The sequence below is a fragment of the Sinohyriopsis cumingii genome, chromosome 9 (genome assembly GCF_028554795.1).
Source record: "Sinohyriopsis cumingii isolate HCF-2022 chromosome 9, ASM2855479v2, whole genome shotgun sequence".
NCBI lineage: Eukaryota > Metazoa > Mollusca > Bivalvia > Unionida > Unionidae > Sinohyriopsis > Sinohyriopsis cumingii.
The window spans coordinates 48,757,690-48,775,223 of NC_142969.1; the positions used below are offsets into that span (position 1 = coordinate 48,757,690).

Here is a 17,534-nt window from a genome sequence, read left to right on the forward strand (position 1 = left end):
GTAATGCGGATGCAATTTAACTATAGATATTGGTATCACATATAATGCTATTGCACTATTATCCATGCACAAGCATGGCCAATTCTTTCTTACAATTATGCTCTAATATCAAGGAGTAAAATACAACTTTTTCAAAAAAAATTAAATCTGGTTATAGGACACACGGTACTAATTATACGGAAGAACTGTGAACCAGTCTAGAAATGGGTGAAGAAATAATAGAGTATTTACAGGTTTGGTGGTCCATAATTGGTTAATAATGAAAATTAAAATTTTAGGAAAAATATCTTTTGAGAGCTTATCCTATATGTAATGTAAAAAAAATATTGACAAATTTCTACTGATGCAATTTTAGCATTTTTACAGGCTTGACTCAGGAGTACTCAATACTGAAAGTAGCACCTGATTCATTTGGTGCAGAATCAATAACACGTATTTCATGCACATGTATGTAAACAAATTGCCGCGGGTCATATGGTGTTCTCCACACATAAGCTTGCACCAAGGTTAGATGTGCACGAAAAATTATAGGTGTCATTATCAGCACCCATAAATTTTAAGTTATTGAATTTTGAATATGATAGTGTTTCCATATGTTTACCATTGGAGTGGAATTAGTACCGTGAGTCCTTAAATATTCTCAGCCTGTTTTTTTACCTTTTCTAATTTCATGGTGTTTGTTTGTGTAATCATATCGTTATATGTTTTTTTTTTTATCTTATATGTGTTGTCTAATGTTGTAAAGCGCTTAGAGCTTCTAAAGATTAGGCGCTATACAAAGTCCTCATTATTGTTATTATTATTTACAAAGTGAACCAAAATGGTACATTTATGTTTTCACTACTGAAAACTCTCAAAGGAAAGCCAGTGGTGTGGAACGTTTTGCAAGAACCTTAAAAGGACTTACGTGGACATATTTTGCACATCAACTAGCTCTCAAGTACACCGACCTGTTATGATTCTTTGTGAACGTTTACAGTCAATCATACCGTCACAATATTTGATATACACCCGTGAAGGCAACCCTAAAAAAGAAAATGGTAGCGTGTGATCTATTGTTTGGATAGTATCTTACTATCCCAAAGAAAAAAAGAAGTGCTTTTAAATGAGTGAAGATTGGGTTTCCCCCGGACAACCCAGATCAGCTTTTGACAAAGGTTATTTTAGTAACTGGACAACAAGTGCTTGCCACATGTACGTGGACATTATCCTCCTGTCTATACATTGGAAGAGATGAACGGAGAAGGTTTGAGAGAAACATTTTACTTGCCTGAGTTACAACGAGTGAGATATAAAGAAGCGATCTCGATCAAAGAACACATAAAGTGGGTAAACGTCGACTTCAAGAAGTTTAAGTATAGTAGAAATGATATTCAGCTAGTTCAGCTTATTGGACTGATACTTCACTAGTCACCGACATTAAAGAAATAGTAGTACCCATCACATCACTGTACTGTCCAAGACGTGTAAAGAACCCTGTGGGTGTTGAGTGGAGAAGGTTTTCTTAAAACTCAAATCACATCAGATCTTTGTGGTTTATTGTATCATCGGAGCAGTGATTGCCAATTTCATTTTCAACAATGTGACAAACAATTGTGAACAATTTTGGTACTGATTATCTTTTTTCCCAGCCCATCCTTAACATATAAAAGCGACAGTAGCATGAACAATACCAACGGTAGCCTTACGGATAACGCGAGTCATCTCGTGAGCATGTCTTAGTTACAACAGCAGCAACCCTCTTTCGGGGGAAATCATTCTCCTTTGACGTATAGTGACTCCTCTGAAACCAGAAACATTGATCTATGAATAACCAATTTTATTTCATCTTACCGAGTGACAGTTCAATATATACTTTATATCTTTTCACAGTCAAATGACCTCAAGCCATACAACTAGATCAAGAAGGTCATTGGGAAGTCACTTTGGTAGATATCATTCATCCTATCTAAGCCACGAAGACAAAGAAAGGTCAAAACACTTTTATCGTCGATATCCTAAATAAATAAGTTTAAGAACAGTTCTACAAAAACGATCCTTTCATTGACGATGCTCCCATCACCAATTCATAAGTGACTTCCAATGCCACGAGAGTTCTTGTTGGGTCTTAATTTGATCATCATCATCTGGTCAAAACGATTGCAGCTACTGTCAACGATCCTTTCGGCAAAGTCCATGAGGAATCATGCAAAAATTGCTCACGGTTTTAAATTAAATATTTCTCACTGTATAATAATGCCCAGGTTCTTTTATCCCACCTTGTTTTCTATTTTGGGTGGATATAATTCTCTGGCTTATATGAAATACGTTTACGACAACGATCAGTTCTACAAGTATGCTGTTGAATTGAACGAACGACTAAATTTATTGTTGTGTACTGGGATGTAGTCGAGTACAAAGTGGTGGGATAATGCACAGCAGCATTTTACTCCGAGACATTTATTTTAAAATGGATTATACTATCACTACTTGAAAGTGGAAAAACTTATCACGTTCACCGTGAATTTGTACATCGTCATTATCTTATTGTCGACAAGTTGTATTTTGACAGTTTTAACATTAGCATATAAGATCTTAGGCAAAGCATTATATTCTCGAAAGGTAACGTCACGGTGAAAATACATCTTCTAAAACTATTATACAGTGAATTCTACGAACAGGTATATCATGTGTACAGAGGCGTTGTTAGGTAACGGGGAATTATTTAAGAAAATATGTTAAAATCAGCTTTGTGTAGGTAGAATCCAATTTAAAACCGGCGATGACTCGAGGGTTCCATGCTTTAAGAGATGACGCTTTAACGCAAGGAAAATAATTTGTGTATAATTGACACAGGAAGCGTTCATGAGAGCAGTGAAGACTATGAGGTTTTCTCACTCTGCAAAAGATATTTTATGTGACTGAGACATCCCTATTAATCTGATTCCTATTTCTTGTCTAGGCGTTACCTCTTCCCTTATGCCGCAGCAAGGACGCGACATACAAAGACTTCGATATCATTTCAGATCACATAACATCGTTTAGAACAATAAGAAGAAAAGAAGAACAAGTGTTGTGAGAGAACTGGATGTCTTTAACTGCTAATTTAAAAAGTAGCAAAAAATCACCGGGATTTGTTGACTGTTTTAAGTCAGATCTTGATCCGTTTGCCGTACCACCCACAATGATGAAAATACAAGAAACCCAATGGATTGAATTTTATCCTGTGTGACTTTGGACTACCTAAGCCCTTATTCATTTTGAAATCAACGGAAAAAACCGAAGATTACATCGATCTGAACAGGTGTCACTTGTACTAAAAATCAAAGTTTTCAATGTGGAAAATGAGTCTGAATACTATGCCTTTTCTTCAACTCAGTAACGTAGTGTGTATCAATGGCAAAAATCAAGTTTGACTTCACAACTTTGTCAACTATTAAATACGTTCATGTGTAATATTGTTTGTTTTGTATGCCTGTTGTGAGCCAAGATCGAAGAAGAAGAAAAAAAAAGAGAGTGTACATGATGGTTTGTTAGTGTATTTGTATAAAACACTTTATGCTCTTTTGGTTGGAGTTTACGATGTGTATTTGGACAGTTATCAAAGAGCGGTTGCTAGATAGCATGTGTGGTTAGTTTGGATGGTAATTAAAAATATGTTGTGGAATGTAGGCTGTACGTTTGGATAGTAATCAAAAAGCGAGTGCTGTAGTGTGTGTGTGTGCGTGTGTGCGCTATGTTTCCATTCCCCCTCATTGTTTATCATACGGACGATTTAACATATGATGTCCTGTGTGAATCCCAAGTGGCATTTTCATCTAACCATATCTCGTAATGTTAATTCCTGTCTGAGTCCCAAGTGACTCATATTACTACTAACGGAGGCATTCAAGCTTCTTTTCGTGTGTAATTTATGTAAAGTGATAAATTCTAGTCCGGAAGTCAACAGAGCGGTGAAATTTCACAACCGTGGTATGCAGACAGCAGGAACGTATTAACATCATGTTGACCATCACTCTATTCATATATTTAATGACCTTTCTATGCTTCAAGGAAGAAAGAAAAAAACATACAACAACACGCACACATATGATTTCTTTGCTCTGGTTGTCTGGTTGGGTTAACGTTAAGCAGCGCAAAAGCTATAAGTGACGTTTGACTGACTAGGAAATGGGAATACAAGTTATGAGTTTTTATTGCAATAGGTTACTTCAACCCAATACAGTTTGAATTTTTCACCTTTGCAGCCGGCGTTGATGCCGCCAAAACAGTAGGCATTAGACACCAAATGATGCCGAGTCTTGATAACCTGAAGGCTAGAATGGCTATTTACCAGCAGAAAGATGATGGTAAGAAGATTGGCAGTTCAAAGGGAAGTTTAACTTGGTCCGTATTATATACAGCTTGCATCATTTTAGTGCGCTTTTTGGTTCACCAAGGAATTTAAGAAAGGTCACTATAATTTGTATAGTTATGTAACGCTGAACAACTACACAGACCAAAATATAAAGTAGGAAACAGTGTATGTAAAGATTGAGAACAAATTTGAGAACAAGGTTTGTCAAATATTATATGCAACATTTTATAGAAAAAGTTTTAAAATAGTATTTAAAAAATGTTTAGAATTACTACTTTTGATATTAAAAAAGCCTTTAAGATATGACCATTCACCATTTGTACTTTTTTTTAAAAAACAAGGTGGACTACTCAATCCATATTTAACGTTTTCAAGAATCACGCATGATTACCATTGGTTGTGGGCATTTTAATTTTTCGAAAAAAATTATCCAACAAACATGACCTTGCACCCTTTTTATTGGTTTAATTTGTTAAAATGGAAAAGAATTTGACGATTCTTGTAACAGTTGGTAACCATCAAAAGATGTAAATTTGATAAAATTGTTGTACTGGAAAATTAATGAAACTTTTGATGGGAAACAAGCAGATATCGGAGAAATAGCCAAGCTGTTACATAAATTCATCAAAGTAGAACTCGTGTTTGACATTCGAGAAAAAGTAGTTGCAAAATGTAGCATAGCTGTGACGTAATTTAGAAAATTGTTTGACCAAACATTCAGAAATAAAATTATGAAATATGTAGTACTATAAAAAATTGTATTGAGAAAAAGTTGTGTAATAAATGGTTGTTCAATTACAAAGCAAAATTCCAAAATTGGATGATATTCCGATTGAAATAATGATAGGAAGAAATCGATACAAGTTAGATAATATATCTAAGAGGTAAGAAGGTGAACTATCTCACGAACAACTCTCATAAGCGGTCAGAGTATGAAACATTACATGGATTGGGTACTTTTACTGTTGAATCTTCATGTTTTCTTTGGTAAAAAAATAATTAGGACAGATTTTATTTTAAGTTCCATAGATAATGAATTGCAGCACGGGTTCATGTTCTGTAACACAGAAACTTGGTTTTAGCACATGCAGCGATAAACCAGACCAAATAGGTTTATGTTTAAAACAGTGGCGGCCTTTCTCTCTTTTGAATACCCTATTATTGGCGTTGCATTGTATATCAAATAGACTGAAGACAGTTATATTTCACATTATTCTTATCGATCGTAATTGTTTCATAAATTGTAGATTTATTTGCGAAAACAATAGGATTTTCATTTTATTTGAAACAAGGAACTTGCCGTTCAAATTTTGATTGCACGCACTGCGATCGAATTTCATCTTTTCCTTTTATGTGCTGAAATTAATTTTATGAAAACTGCTTTGAAAAATAAAATTATATAAGGAATATTGATTAAGAAAAAAGAATTTAAAATAATTCAGTATTCTGATTACATATTTTTAAACGGGTCGGAATAATAAAAAAAAGCACTGAAACACTAAATAAGATCTATAAAATGTCTGGACAAAAATGAATCTTGAAAAAACTACAGCAATATGGATAGGGTCATTCTCAGGAATGCATTATATATATATATATATATATATATATATATATATATATATATATATATATATATATATATATATATATATATATATATATATATGATATTAACCCAAAATAATGATACTTGATACATTAAGGATTTTCACTTCTAAATTAAAAACCGGAATATATAACTTGCGGTGTCCAAATGACAACCACAAAGTATCTCGAGTCCCACCACTATGTCGGATTGTCAATGAGCCACCACGCATCGCCCGACTACTCTTCCAGTCTGCCGAAGGACCCTCAAGAGCAGCCCCATTTTTCGTTGCTTACCCGTTGGTCCCAAAGGCCTTCAGCACAAGACAACGACTATCTTCCTCCTAGCCAACGTGAGCACCGACAACATCACAGTTAATAAAAAACTCACCTTGTCTGGGAATCTGCATCCATGCTCTTAGCGCTATGCCTAAAATCAGACCTCCAAATCCGTTCTCATGGTCACACCTCCGAACGTCCAAACGCAGACAGCCAAACACAGACATCCCTGCAAATTCAGACAGTTGGTCACATCTAGACACATACAAGTTCAAACATTCAGGGAGCCAAAGCAAATTCAGACAGCTGTACACTAGTAAAGTGGACAGCTTCCTGACAAAACATTTTGTTTTGTGGCGTTACTGCCTAACTCTTATCTATATTTTTGTTCAGATATATGCATAAACATTAAGTATACACAATTGTATTACAATACATTTGTCAACTATAATTGTACATGGAAACGGAAGTAAATTTTTTTGATGCTTATCAAAAGGTCACCGGCCATGCTCCAACAATTTCCTATTTATATCAGATGTGCATTGCATGATTAAAAATAGTTATACTCGCACAAAAAAAACCAAAAAAATTATCAAGTGTGAAGAAGAAATAATAATTCAATTACTCGAAATAGAAGTATACAACGCTGTTCCTTCCCCTTAGTTACGATTTCCCACTTATAGAGGATGCAACCGGAAATGACGTTCATTTATCCCTACAAGACGAAGTACATGCTTCTTGTTGTCGAAAAATAAAACACTATAAACTATGGATAGGGAATATTTTAGATGAAACTAATGAAAACTAATTTACTGTTCAGCCTTATATCGGTATGCGTGCACGATGCACTAGATTGTGTCGCTTTCAAAACTGTTCCATTGTTTCAATTTATTTTGAAAATTCCTGTTAATACAGGTAAAAAAGAATCAATGCTGGCTTCCCTGTGTCGTCAGACTTTTTAAAAAAAAATGATGAAAGAAATCGGCACACTTAAAGAATCCAAAGGAATCAAACTTGACTTCCTTTTGTCGGCCGACTTCAGAAGAAAAAATCGGAACACTAAAAACATACCAAAGTCAATTTTCCGGGGTTGGTTTGCATTGTAATAAAATAACCTATGTATTTGATATCCTGTCGGTAAGTTTAAACAATGAGTTTATTGCTCCATGCCAGTTGTGTTTATCATCCGGGCTTCTATTTGTTTGCCATATGTAATCATAATTGATGTTTGAAGGGCAAATATTATACACAATAATAACTTGCTTTAATAATACTTTTGTAACCCATGCTAGCAAAAAGATTATCATTTGCACTCACATTGAATGTATTTTAAAATAATGATTTTTTTTTATTTGCGAGATACCGACTTATAGTTAACCTGGATACAATACAGTCTGGGTCAGTTTGCAATAAGTAACTTATCATGCGTAAGTGGCAGGTGCCTTCAAGCAATCGGGTGATATTTTCGTCTCATTTGCGAATTTGTTATTTTACATAAGCGATACACACTACACTAAGGATGTTTACGCAAGCCGGCATCCGCTACATATACGGATTTCTTGGATATATATTTAAAAAAAAATAATTTTCGCATGATGAAAAAAGAAGGAATATATGATAACAATGCAAGGTTAATTTCTTTCATTTTATTTTCAAGCAAGTGTATGTTTATCAATTTATTTTGTACCGTGAGTGTGTGTGTGTGTGTGTGTGTGTGTGTGTGTGTGTGTGTGTAAATTAAACACAAAATTATTTCCTTTCGAATTTTTATGGAATAATTGAGAAAATATGATTGACGATATTGACCAGTAATGACAAACTTTCAATTTACGCGCGCAAACATTAAGACAACCTGAAAACTAAAAACAAACAATAAAATTAACTGGTAAGAGCTTCAGATTGCAGCAACTAAATACTGACAAAATGCTCAACATTATTCTCTCTCTCTCTCTCTCTCTCTCTCTCATGTGTAATCTAGTATGTATTGTATGCAGCTGTGTTACAATGTGAAGCCTAAAATTAAGTATATTTGTTATAATATCTCATGTACACTACCCTTAGCAAAATGTATAAGTATTATGTAGAATATTATCTTTTACGTATTTTTGTTTTATAAATGATTATTGATAATTTGACCGGAAGACTTAAATTGAGAATGTCGTTGTGCAGATGCATATATTTGTTAGCATAAAAAATGTATATAAATATTTTAATTAGAACAAGCAAGATGTGTCAGTTTGTGTTTTCTCTCCTAAATATGTACGTATCGAAGTATGATTATTTTCTTTCAAAGAGTATCAAAATAGTTTGTTTAAATTTTTTTTTTCTTCCCTAAAACCTATCTTACATAGCATCTATTTTTTTGTTGAAGAAAAAGAACGTACAAACTATTGTTAAGTTTGGCCGAATTGTATTTCGAGTTGGGCCAAATTGTCTTTAGGCCAAATTCACTATGTCCAGCATAAATGATACAACTTTCCCATCCCTCCCCTATTCGATTCCACATATTAAATACACTTTTTTTCTGGTAAACAACGTTTTTCGGAAAACAAAATAACGCTTTTTCCTATCATCACTCTTTTGGTTACATCCGTATGCAACACAGTGCACCATATTTGCTGAACAAAAGCATGATCATACGCTTTATCACATAGACATTTAAGTGGGGAAATTAAGCCCTTGAATGGCTAGGTTGAATAGAAGGGATAAATGTACGTCATATCCGGTTTTGGCACGCGGAAACTACCGATTGTTTACGGAGATTGCCGAATAATTTTTTCATTTTATAAAGCTGCGTTTTAAGTCTAATTAAAGATTTTTATGGTGTGCATGCATAACCAATGCGTTTTGTTTATAACTATAATAATATCACACGTTTGTATAATATAGGTTGCCGGTGACCTTTAAGTATACACAATTCCATTACAATACGTTTGTCAACTGTAATTGTACATGGAAACGGAAGTAAATTTTTTTGATGCTTATCAAATGTTAAATATTCAAGAGTGGGCTATTTATTTTCTTAGTATAACTCCTGCAGATAGTCAAATTCATATTAAAAGATACAAAACTAATAACTTCTGCTAAAAATATCGCAGTGAATGTTTTAGAAACAGCTTCTTACAAAACATATTTAGGCAAGAAATACAATCTATAATTCATCTAACATTTGAGTGAAATAGGGTGAAAGCAGTTGGATTGAATTATGTGGTCTGCTTCTGACTAATTTTAATTACATGCTGGAATATGGGAAACGGAAAAAACGTTTCTTAGGAGTAACACGTTTATTAATAATCACATGTGTATTGCAGAATATTTAGCAATAAGAATTAAAGCGTAAAATTCTTTCTTTTGATATTGTGAACAGAGTTTGAAACAAACATAAATGCTGCATACCAAGTCAGTTATAGGCAAATAAGATGCATTAGTCTACTGAGAAGACACAGAAAAAATGTAGAAAAAGAAAAACTAAAATGGAAAACTATATATGAAGAATGAATACTTACAATGCGAAATAAATCATATTAACACATCAGTAATAAAAAGACACCATAATTAAATTAATAATTGTTCCACCGGGGGAAAATAAAGGTTCATGGAATGTAAAAAAATATATATGGAAAAATATCAAGATGATGTAACAGCTGAATAAAGAGGACCTACACACAAGATTATAATTTTAATTGCAAAATATATACATAACTTTATTCACTGTCTGTATGAATATGATCCACTTTTATTCATTAAGATGTTGCAAGGAATGATGGTGAATGTAACGTCGTTATTATTCGAATAATGATGAAAACTAAATTCCATTTTCAAAATATTCTATAATAGATGAGAACGATTTAAGAAAAAAATAATTATTAAGAGTTTTTGATAATTTTCTGTTTATATGTCAGTATATAAAGCAACTTGCATAAATCCTAAATAAAGGTAATTTTGGAGTAATTCAATCAAAATACTTAAGAAAGGAGATATAAATAGATGGATTCTTTGATAGGTTTAAAGAAACAAAACCAAATATTTTTAAAAAATGTTCAAATCTTTCAGGATCTACAATTAGCGAAGCGAAATTTTAATAAATAATAGGATATGATGAAATATTTTAGGTTAAGAACCCTAGGAGACGTATACATTACGTATGCGACGAAAGCCAGACTAATGTAATTTATATATTTTTAGAGTTTAAACTTGCATGTGTTAATCTTTATAACTTGATTCCTACTATTTTATGATGCTAGTTTAAAAAGAACTGGTGTCAGACAAGAGCTAGTAATCAATTATGATATGTTTATCTTTATTGAATCAGGAGTTAGAAATGGAAATATATTGCGCATATGTAGGGAAATCAATTCATGAATAGTATCATAATAATGGGATCCTGAGCAAGAATGGAGATGCTGACCCATCTCTTTCCAAACGTTATAACGCTTTTCTAAAATAATAATATTATTATCGGGCTACCTGCCTCCTAATGCCCTAGGCAACTTTAAATGGGCAAATAAATGGCAGATAAAAACCAATAGAGAAAACGTTATTGGAAAGATGATACTGAATTCAGTTGATGTTTGAAAGCTTATTTATAAATTTCAGTATATCTTTGTGAACATTGCGAGGATTATCCACTGGCATCTGAAATATTAGCTCCAGATCTTACTGAGCTGTCTCCAATACAAAGGAACATGATAGCTGAAGAAAACAAAACCTTCAGCAACTCAATTATTGTGCACGGTAAAAAAATAAAGATATGTTATCCACTTAACCTAATGGAATTCTATTTTACGTTAATAATGAAATTATACAATAACCTAATTGAATTTGTATTTTAAGTTGGTAGTGCAACTAGAAAAGATACGTATAGTACTTTTGTTGGATCAATATCAATGGCTAAAATCATAGTTTGTATTGGATGCATCTTTGAGACAAAATGTATCGAATGACTTTGAAAACGATGTCTTTACACTGATGAATAGTGCGTATTTGGAAAGCAAATGGAACACGAACAATACTTTATAAGACAAAAATATATTTATTGTGAAAAAAGAACCATAACTGATCAAATGTATTGTATGATCAAGTATTAAAAACCAAATAATATGACCAACAAAACCAGAATATGCAGGCTTTATAGTATTAGAAGCAAGTAGGTTGCACATGTATGACTTATCGTGCCACCAGCTTAAAAACTAATACGGTGATAAAATGAAACTGAAAATGATGGATACTGATTTGTTATATAATAATATAAAATATATGATGTATATGATGACATAAAGACAAATATTCAAATTTTCATGTAAGTGAACAAAAAAGAAAATATTTTTAGCATCCCGCAGGTAAACTAAAACAAAATAAATACCTGACCTATTTACAGAATACTTAGACGCATACCGCTGCAAGAAGTTTGTGTACTTAGAATCAAACTATATTCGTTCAGTACAGATGGCAAAGAAAAGAAAGCATGAAAAGGTATAAAAATGTGTGTATTTAAAGTTTAAAATGTACATATACGTTGTCAAACGAAATTATTTATTACCAAGAGATACAGTTAATTACACACTATGAGACATACAATCGTACGTTTAATAATCTCGCACTTGACATGATGACAAGAGCTGTTTAGTCGATAAGGTAAATACACTTCCATATTGTTACTTTCGACCATAGGAAGGTTCCCCTAACACCATAACTTCGGGTGCAACATTATTTTCTTTCAGAATATTTTGCATACATTATTTATATTTTTAATATAACGCTAATCAAAACGTAACGTTTTCTCTGAAGTATTTTATTACAGAATTGTTTTTAAACTATTACCAATCCAGAATTTCCGAAACGTCTACTCTAAAATCCTGATTTAGGTTTTTGTTTCTCTGTTAGCATCAACGTATTTGTTCATTGCGTTTTATGAATTTGCTAGCCTTATTGTCTCACTTGCTCGTGATTTTATTCCAATAATCTATATGGCCTCAGGTGAACAAAAATCTCTCTACTTATTCGATTTATTCTTTAGCTATATTCCTTGTGTATTCAGATAATCAACGGTAAATCATTAAAGAAATGGGAATATTTAACTTAAAATTATATTCAAAACTGATGGCCGATGGTGATTCTATTTTAAATCTTACTGTCATCTTCAACATTATGCTGTAACTCTAAATCCAGAATGCAATGTAGCATGATAGATTATGTAAATTATATTGTTTGTCCAACATTCCATTTATTTAGTTGAAGAGGAGAAGTTCTATAACATTTCTGCAAATAAATTTTCCCTGTTCTCATGAACTGTAGCCACTTTGTTAGGGCAAAACTTGCTCTCTTTTGAAAACCAGAAACGTGTTCTTTTTCTTTTTTTGTCTTCACACAACAAAGGCTAATACTCCACATACGTACTACTTAATTTTATTGGTTATTTTAAAACTTGTTGGCTTACTCACTGTCATTTTCTTTTTCTTAAAAAGTTCTTTTTTTGGCACTTTTAAACTATTGCGAACGTTTTCTAAGCTGCCTTCTGTGTTCAGGTTTATGTTTATTTTTTATTTTTGTGAATCCTGAACAATTCATTCTTACGTTCACGAGCTTGCATAACTTGTTTGCTTTTATCTTTTTCACTTCCGACACTTCCTTCTATTTAATTACTTTCAATAAATACTATTGAGGAACCCACGATCTTGAGAACAACTGCTTCAGATTTATGTCATTGTGCGCTAGATAAAAGATTGTTTTTATGTCAGTGAAGAAAATCCACAAGAGAGACATATCGTAAAAAGAGAAAAACTGGAATTTGTGATGTTCTATGAAATTTCATTTGATTCTCGTTTAAAGAAAATACGCTAAAGATAAGAAAATTTAAGTGTATCGTTGTCTTCGTTTGTTCTTTATTATGGGTAAGTTACTTATACACGTTCACACACGCACATCATTGAATCAAGAGGAAATGTATTTATGTTTTACTTGGTTTAGCAATCACGGAATAGTATTTCTTTTCTAAGATATATAGGTAGCCCTGAAAAGGACCGTTGGCTTGTTTTGGAATCACAAGAACCGTCATCATCATTTTCCTAATCCTATGTCCTATTAATCCTCATGTTGCCATTACTGTTTTAATAGTGGTGGTAGTAACTGCTGCTGGCATCTCATTGGCGATGAGAGTGGATGCAGTGATGAAAGATTTATAAATCTTGGCACATGAAAGTCTCTTTCTCTTGGATTTAGATAAGGAAGTCTGAAATTTTTGTCGCATATGCTTTAACTCAGACAAATTCGCTTGTAGCAAATCGTTTTGTTTTCAAACCCTTCTGTCAACCACAATTCAAAGTTTTCTTCTTCTTCTTCTTCTTGCTGTTGTTGTACAAAATACTTCGAATTATTTTTCTCGCTGGAAGATTTTTTTTAAAATTCGGTCTTATTTCTCTTTCTGAAATCTTCTACCAACGGTAATGATGGAGAAAGAGGCGAAGGCAGTACTACGTCGCATGCAAACATTCTCGAGGAGACGACATGAATTCAGCTCACATTAAACTGAATTCGTCCTCTTTTGTAAGAATACTGGTTAAAGCTGCATTAGTAGTCTTAATAATAGAACTATCACTGCGAGTACACGGGTTGTCTACAGTAGGCGGACCCCGATATATTATCTTCACTGTTGAAGTCATGTGTATGGTATTCAAAATGTTCCTCAACAAAGCGTGCCTTACTCTATACGCCCGCCGTGTAACGATGTACGAGAATAAGAATACCAGAGAAGTGATGTCACGTACATTAACCGCCTTTGGTTATCAAACACCAACGACCCAGATGAGTAGAAAAGAGAGATACTAATCTTATTTGACAAAAATATCTTTGTTTTATGTTTTGTGCGTGTAAATGTTTGCGTACGTGCATGTTGTTGACAACTAAGACTTAAAACTCCTTTACCCTACTCTCTTATGTGTTTGTATGTGTGAGAGAGGATAGTATTGTGTCTATGAACACTTCCTACACTTTTTGTTGGAGTGTAGGTGTGTGTTTAGGAAAGTAATAACAAATTCGGTGCTGGATTGTAGGGCTGTGTGTTTGGATAATAATCTAAAAGTGGACCCTGGATTGTACGTGTGTGTGAATATATAGTAATCAGTAGCGCGTGTTGGATTGTAAATAAATATGTAACATTTCCATTCTCGACTATTAAAAATATGGCAGGCTTATACTGTGCTGTTGACTGTATTCGTGTTGTCTGTAGCTATGGGGTCCTCTTGTGTTCGCGTAAGTCTGACTGATTGACTGAGTGACAGTATGTATCTGTTCCATGCATGTGTATTGTATGTATTGTTTGTATGCACACACACACACACACATACACACACACACACACGGGTGTGTTTGTTTCTGTAGAATAGAGATAACTACATGGAGCATGTAAACAACTGTACTGCACTGCCTACACAATGTATATCTTGGCTAACATCGAAAATAAATTCACTATCGTGTTACAGTTATATTAGTTTTTGAAACGTATTAGATAGCGGTGCCGTATTTTATGTATAAAGGCGTATGTTCGCACTGCGGTTAATAATCTGCATTGTGGCCATATGAGTTAAAATGAGTTCGGTAGAAACTATATATCGTAATTAAATATATAGGCTAGAAGCTAATAGATTACGAAAATAGGTAAAATATATACTAAATTTCTACCTGTACAATAAGTCAAGATGAATGCATGCAGTATTAATATGACTACGATTCCTTATTTTCATCATTGTTATTGTTTAATTGATGACATAGTTGCTTTATTATACAAAGGGAACAATATACTGTACGTTCGAGGACTTGACCGGTTGTCATGGAGAGAAGCACGAGCAGCCTGTGCCAACATGTCAAACACCATTATCTCTGGTATTCGAGTTAAACACGCACTAAGTTCTTTAGATGTTGGAGAGGTTGCTTGGATTGATGGAAAGGAATACACGTTCTGCTTAGAAAAGAGTAAATTGAAGTCCATTTCCTTGTTTGTTTTCTTCTTCTTCTTCTTCTATGTAAGCAGAATGTATTGAGCAACTCTGTTCTATTAGCTTGGGGGTTTTCTTTTCTTTTTGGAACTATATTTTTTGAAATCCGAACTACATGCTTTCATTTATAATGAACTCAAATCAGCTCATCATTTACAACATGTTTCTTCTTTTCCTAGGTAGAAGAATTAAACCTTTTTGTTGTAATAGTTAAGTCTTGTTATATATTTCAACGATATGAGAGACTATCTTTCATATTTTATTACATATTTCGCTCACAAAATTTTATTGTTTATTACAACTGGTAAATTAATTTAATTACCTATGAAATATTTCCAAGACACAAATGAAACTGGGTTATGTAATGTGATCAATAATAATTTTTTAAGGAATTTTTTAAAATCCTTTTCCCATGACTTTGATACGTCATGAAAAGCTGCAAAGCTTACAGTTATGACGCCTAATCTACTTGCATTTAGTAAATCATGAGTGTTGATGGCATGAAATATCCCCTATTAGCTCATGAATTTAGTAAATCATGCATGTTGATGGCATGAAATATCCCGTATTAGCTAATGGATTTAGTAAATCATGCATGTTGATTGCATGAAATATACCCTTTTAGCTCATGAATTTAGTAAATCATCCATATTGATGGCATGAAATATCCCCTATTAGCTAATGGATTTAGTAAATCATGCATGTTGATTGCATGGAATATCCCCATTTAGCTCATCATGAATTTAGTAAATCATGCATGTTGATGGCATGCAATATCCCCTATTAGCTCATCATGAATTTATTAAATCATGCATGTTGATGGCATGAAATATCCCCTATTAGCTCATCATGAATTTAGTAAATCATGCATGTTGATGGCATGCAATATCCCCTATTAGCTCATCATGAATTTATTAAATCATGCATGTTGATGGCATGAAATATCCCCTATTAGCTCATCATGAATTTAGTCAATCATGCATGTTGATGGCATGAAATATCCCCTATTAGCTCATCATGAATTTAGTCAATCATGCATGTTGATGGCATGAAATATCCCCTATTAGCTCAGGAATTTAGTAAATCATGCGTGTTGATGGCATGAAATATCCCCATTTAGCTCAGGAATTTAGTAAATCATGCGTGTCAGGGGCGGATTAAGGCTCACTGGTGCCCTAAGCACTGACAAATGTTGGTGCCCCCCTCCTTTCCACGTACACCTGGGAAGATAACCCTAGAGTGCACCATGATCAAGAAACAACATTATGATCAATTTGCACTAGTTTTATCAATTTTCTTTACAAATCTTCATTCGTTTTTTTTTCTTTTCACCCTTTTCTCATTTTTGTGGTGCCCCCTTTGGCCCTGGTGCCCTAAGCACGTGCTTAGTCTGCTTAATGGTTAATACGCCCCCTATTAGCTCATGAATTTAGTAAATCATGCATGTTGATGGAATGAAATATCCCCTATTAGCTCATGAATTTAGTAAATCATGCATGCTGATGGCAGGAAATATCCACTATTAGCTCATGAATTTAGTAAATCATGCGTGTTGATGGCATGAAATATCCCCTATTAGCTCATCATGAATTTAGTAAATCATGCATGTTGATGGCATGAAATATCCCCTATTAGCTCATGAATTTAGTAAATCATGCTTGTTGATACCATGAAATATCCCCTATTAGCTCATAAATTTAGTAAATCATGCATGCTGATGGCAGGAAATATCCACTATTAGCTCATGAATTTAGTAAATCATGCATGTTGATGGCATGTAATTTCCACTATTAGCTCATGAATTTAGTAAATCATGTGTGTTGATGACATGAAATATCCCCTATTAGCTCATGAATTTAGTAAATCATGCATGTTGATGGCATGAAATATCCCCTATTAGCTCATCATGAATTTAGTAAATCATGCGTGTTGATGGCATGAAATATCCCCTATTAGCTCATCATGTACTAAGTCCTGTCATATACTTCAACGTAAATACTTGAAAAAATTATGTTTCTTTGCTAAATTCGCGAACATTACATTCTCGCTAACACTTTGTTCATTATGTTATATTCTATTGTTAGTAATTTCATGAAAGTTCTTAAATGCTTTTCCGCTTGGCACAAGAAGGGAATGGACTATTTCGTCATTCTTCCGCAGATACAACAAACGTAAGAAAGACAAAAAAGGAATGTAGATATGTTACGGTAAGGAGAGAAGACAAGACAACAAATCTGGCATACGTTTGCGGCAATGGTAAGAACCGTGCATACGGCAATGTAAGAACCGTGCATACGGCAATGGTAAGAACCGTGCATACGGCAATGTAAGAACCGTGCATA

At 33.5% G+C, this 17,534-nt stretch overlaps 1 protein-coding gene across 1 annotated transcript in view; it reads left to right on the top strand.

The window, feature by feature from the left end:
- The window catches only part of LOC149791771 (uncharacterized), an 82,526-nt gene that overhangs the window by 48,025 nt on the left and 16,967 nt on the right, over nt 1–17,534 (top strand). Inside the window, exons 6-8 of the mRNA XM_089970274.1 lie at nt 4,227–4,328; nt 14,987–15,169; nt 17,353–17,448. Coding sequence (XP_089826400.1) covers nt 4,227–4,328; nt 14,987–15,169; nt 17,353–17,448 — 381 coding nt within the window. The remainder of the gene's footprint in view (nt 1–4,226; nt 4,329–14,986; nt 15,170–17,352; nt 17,449–17,534) is intronic.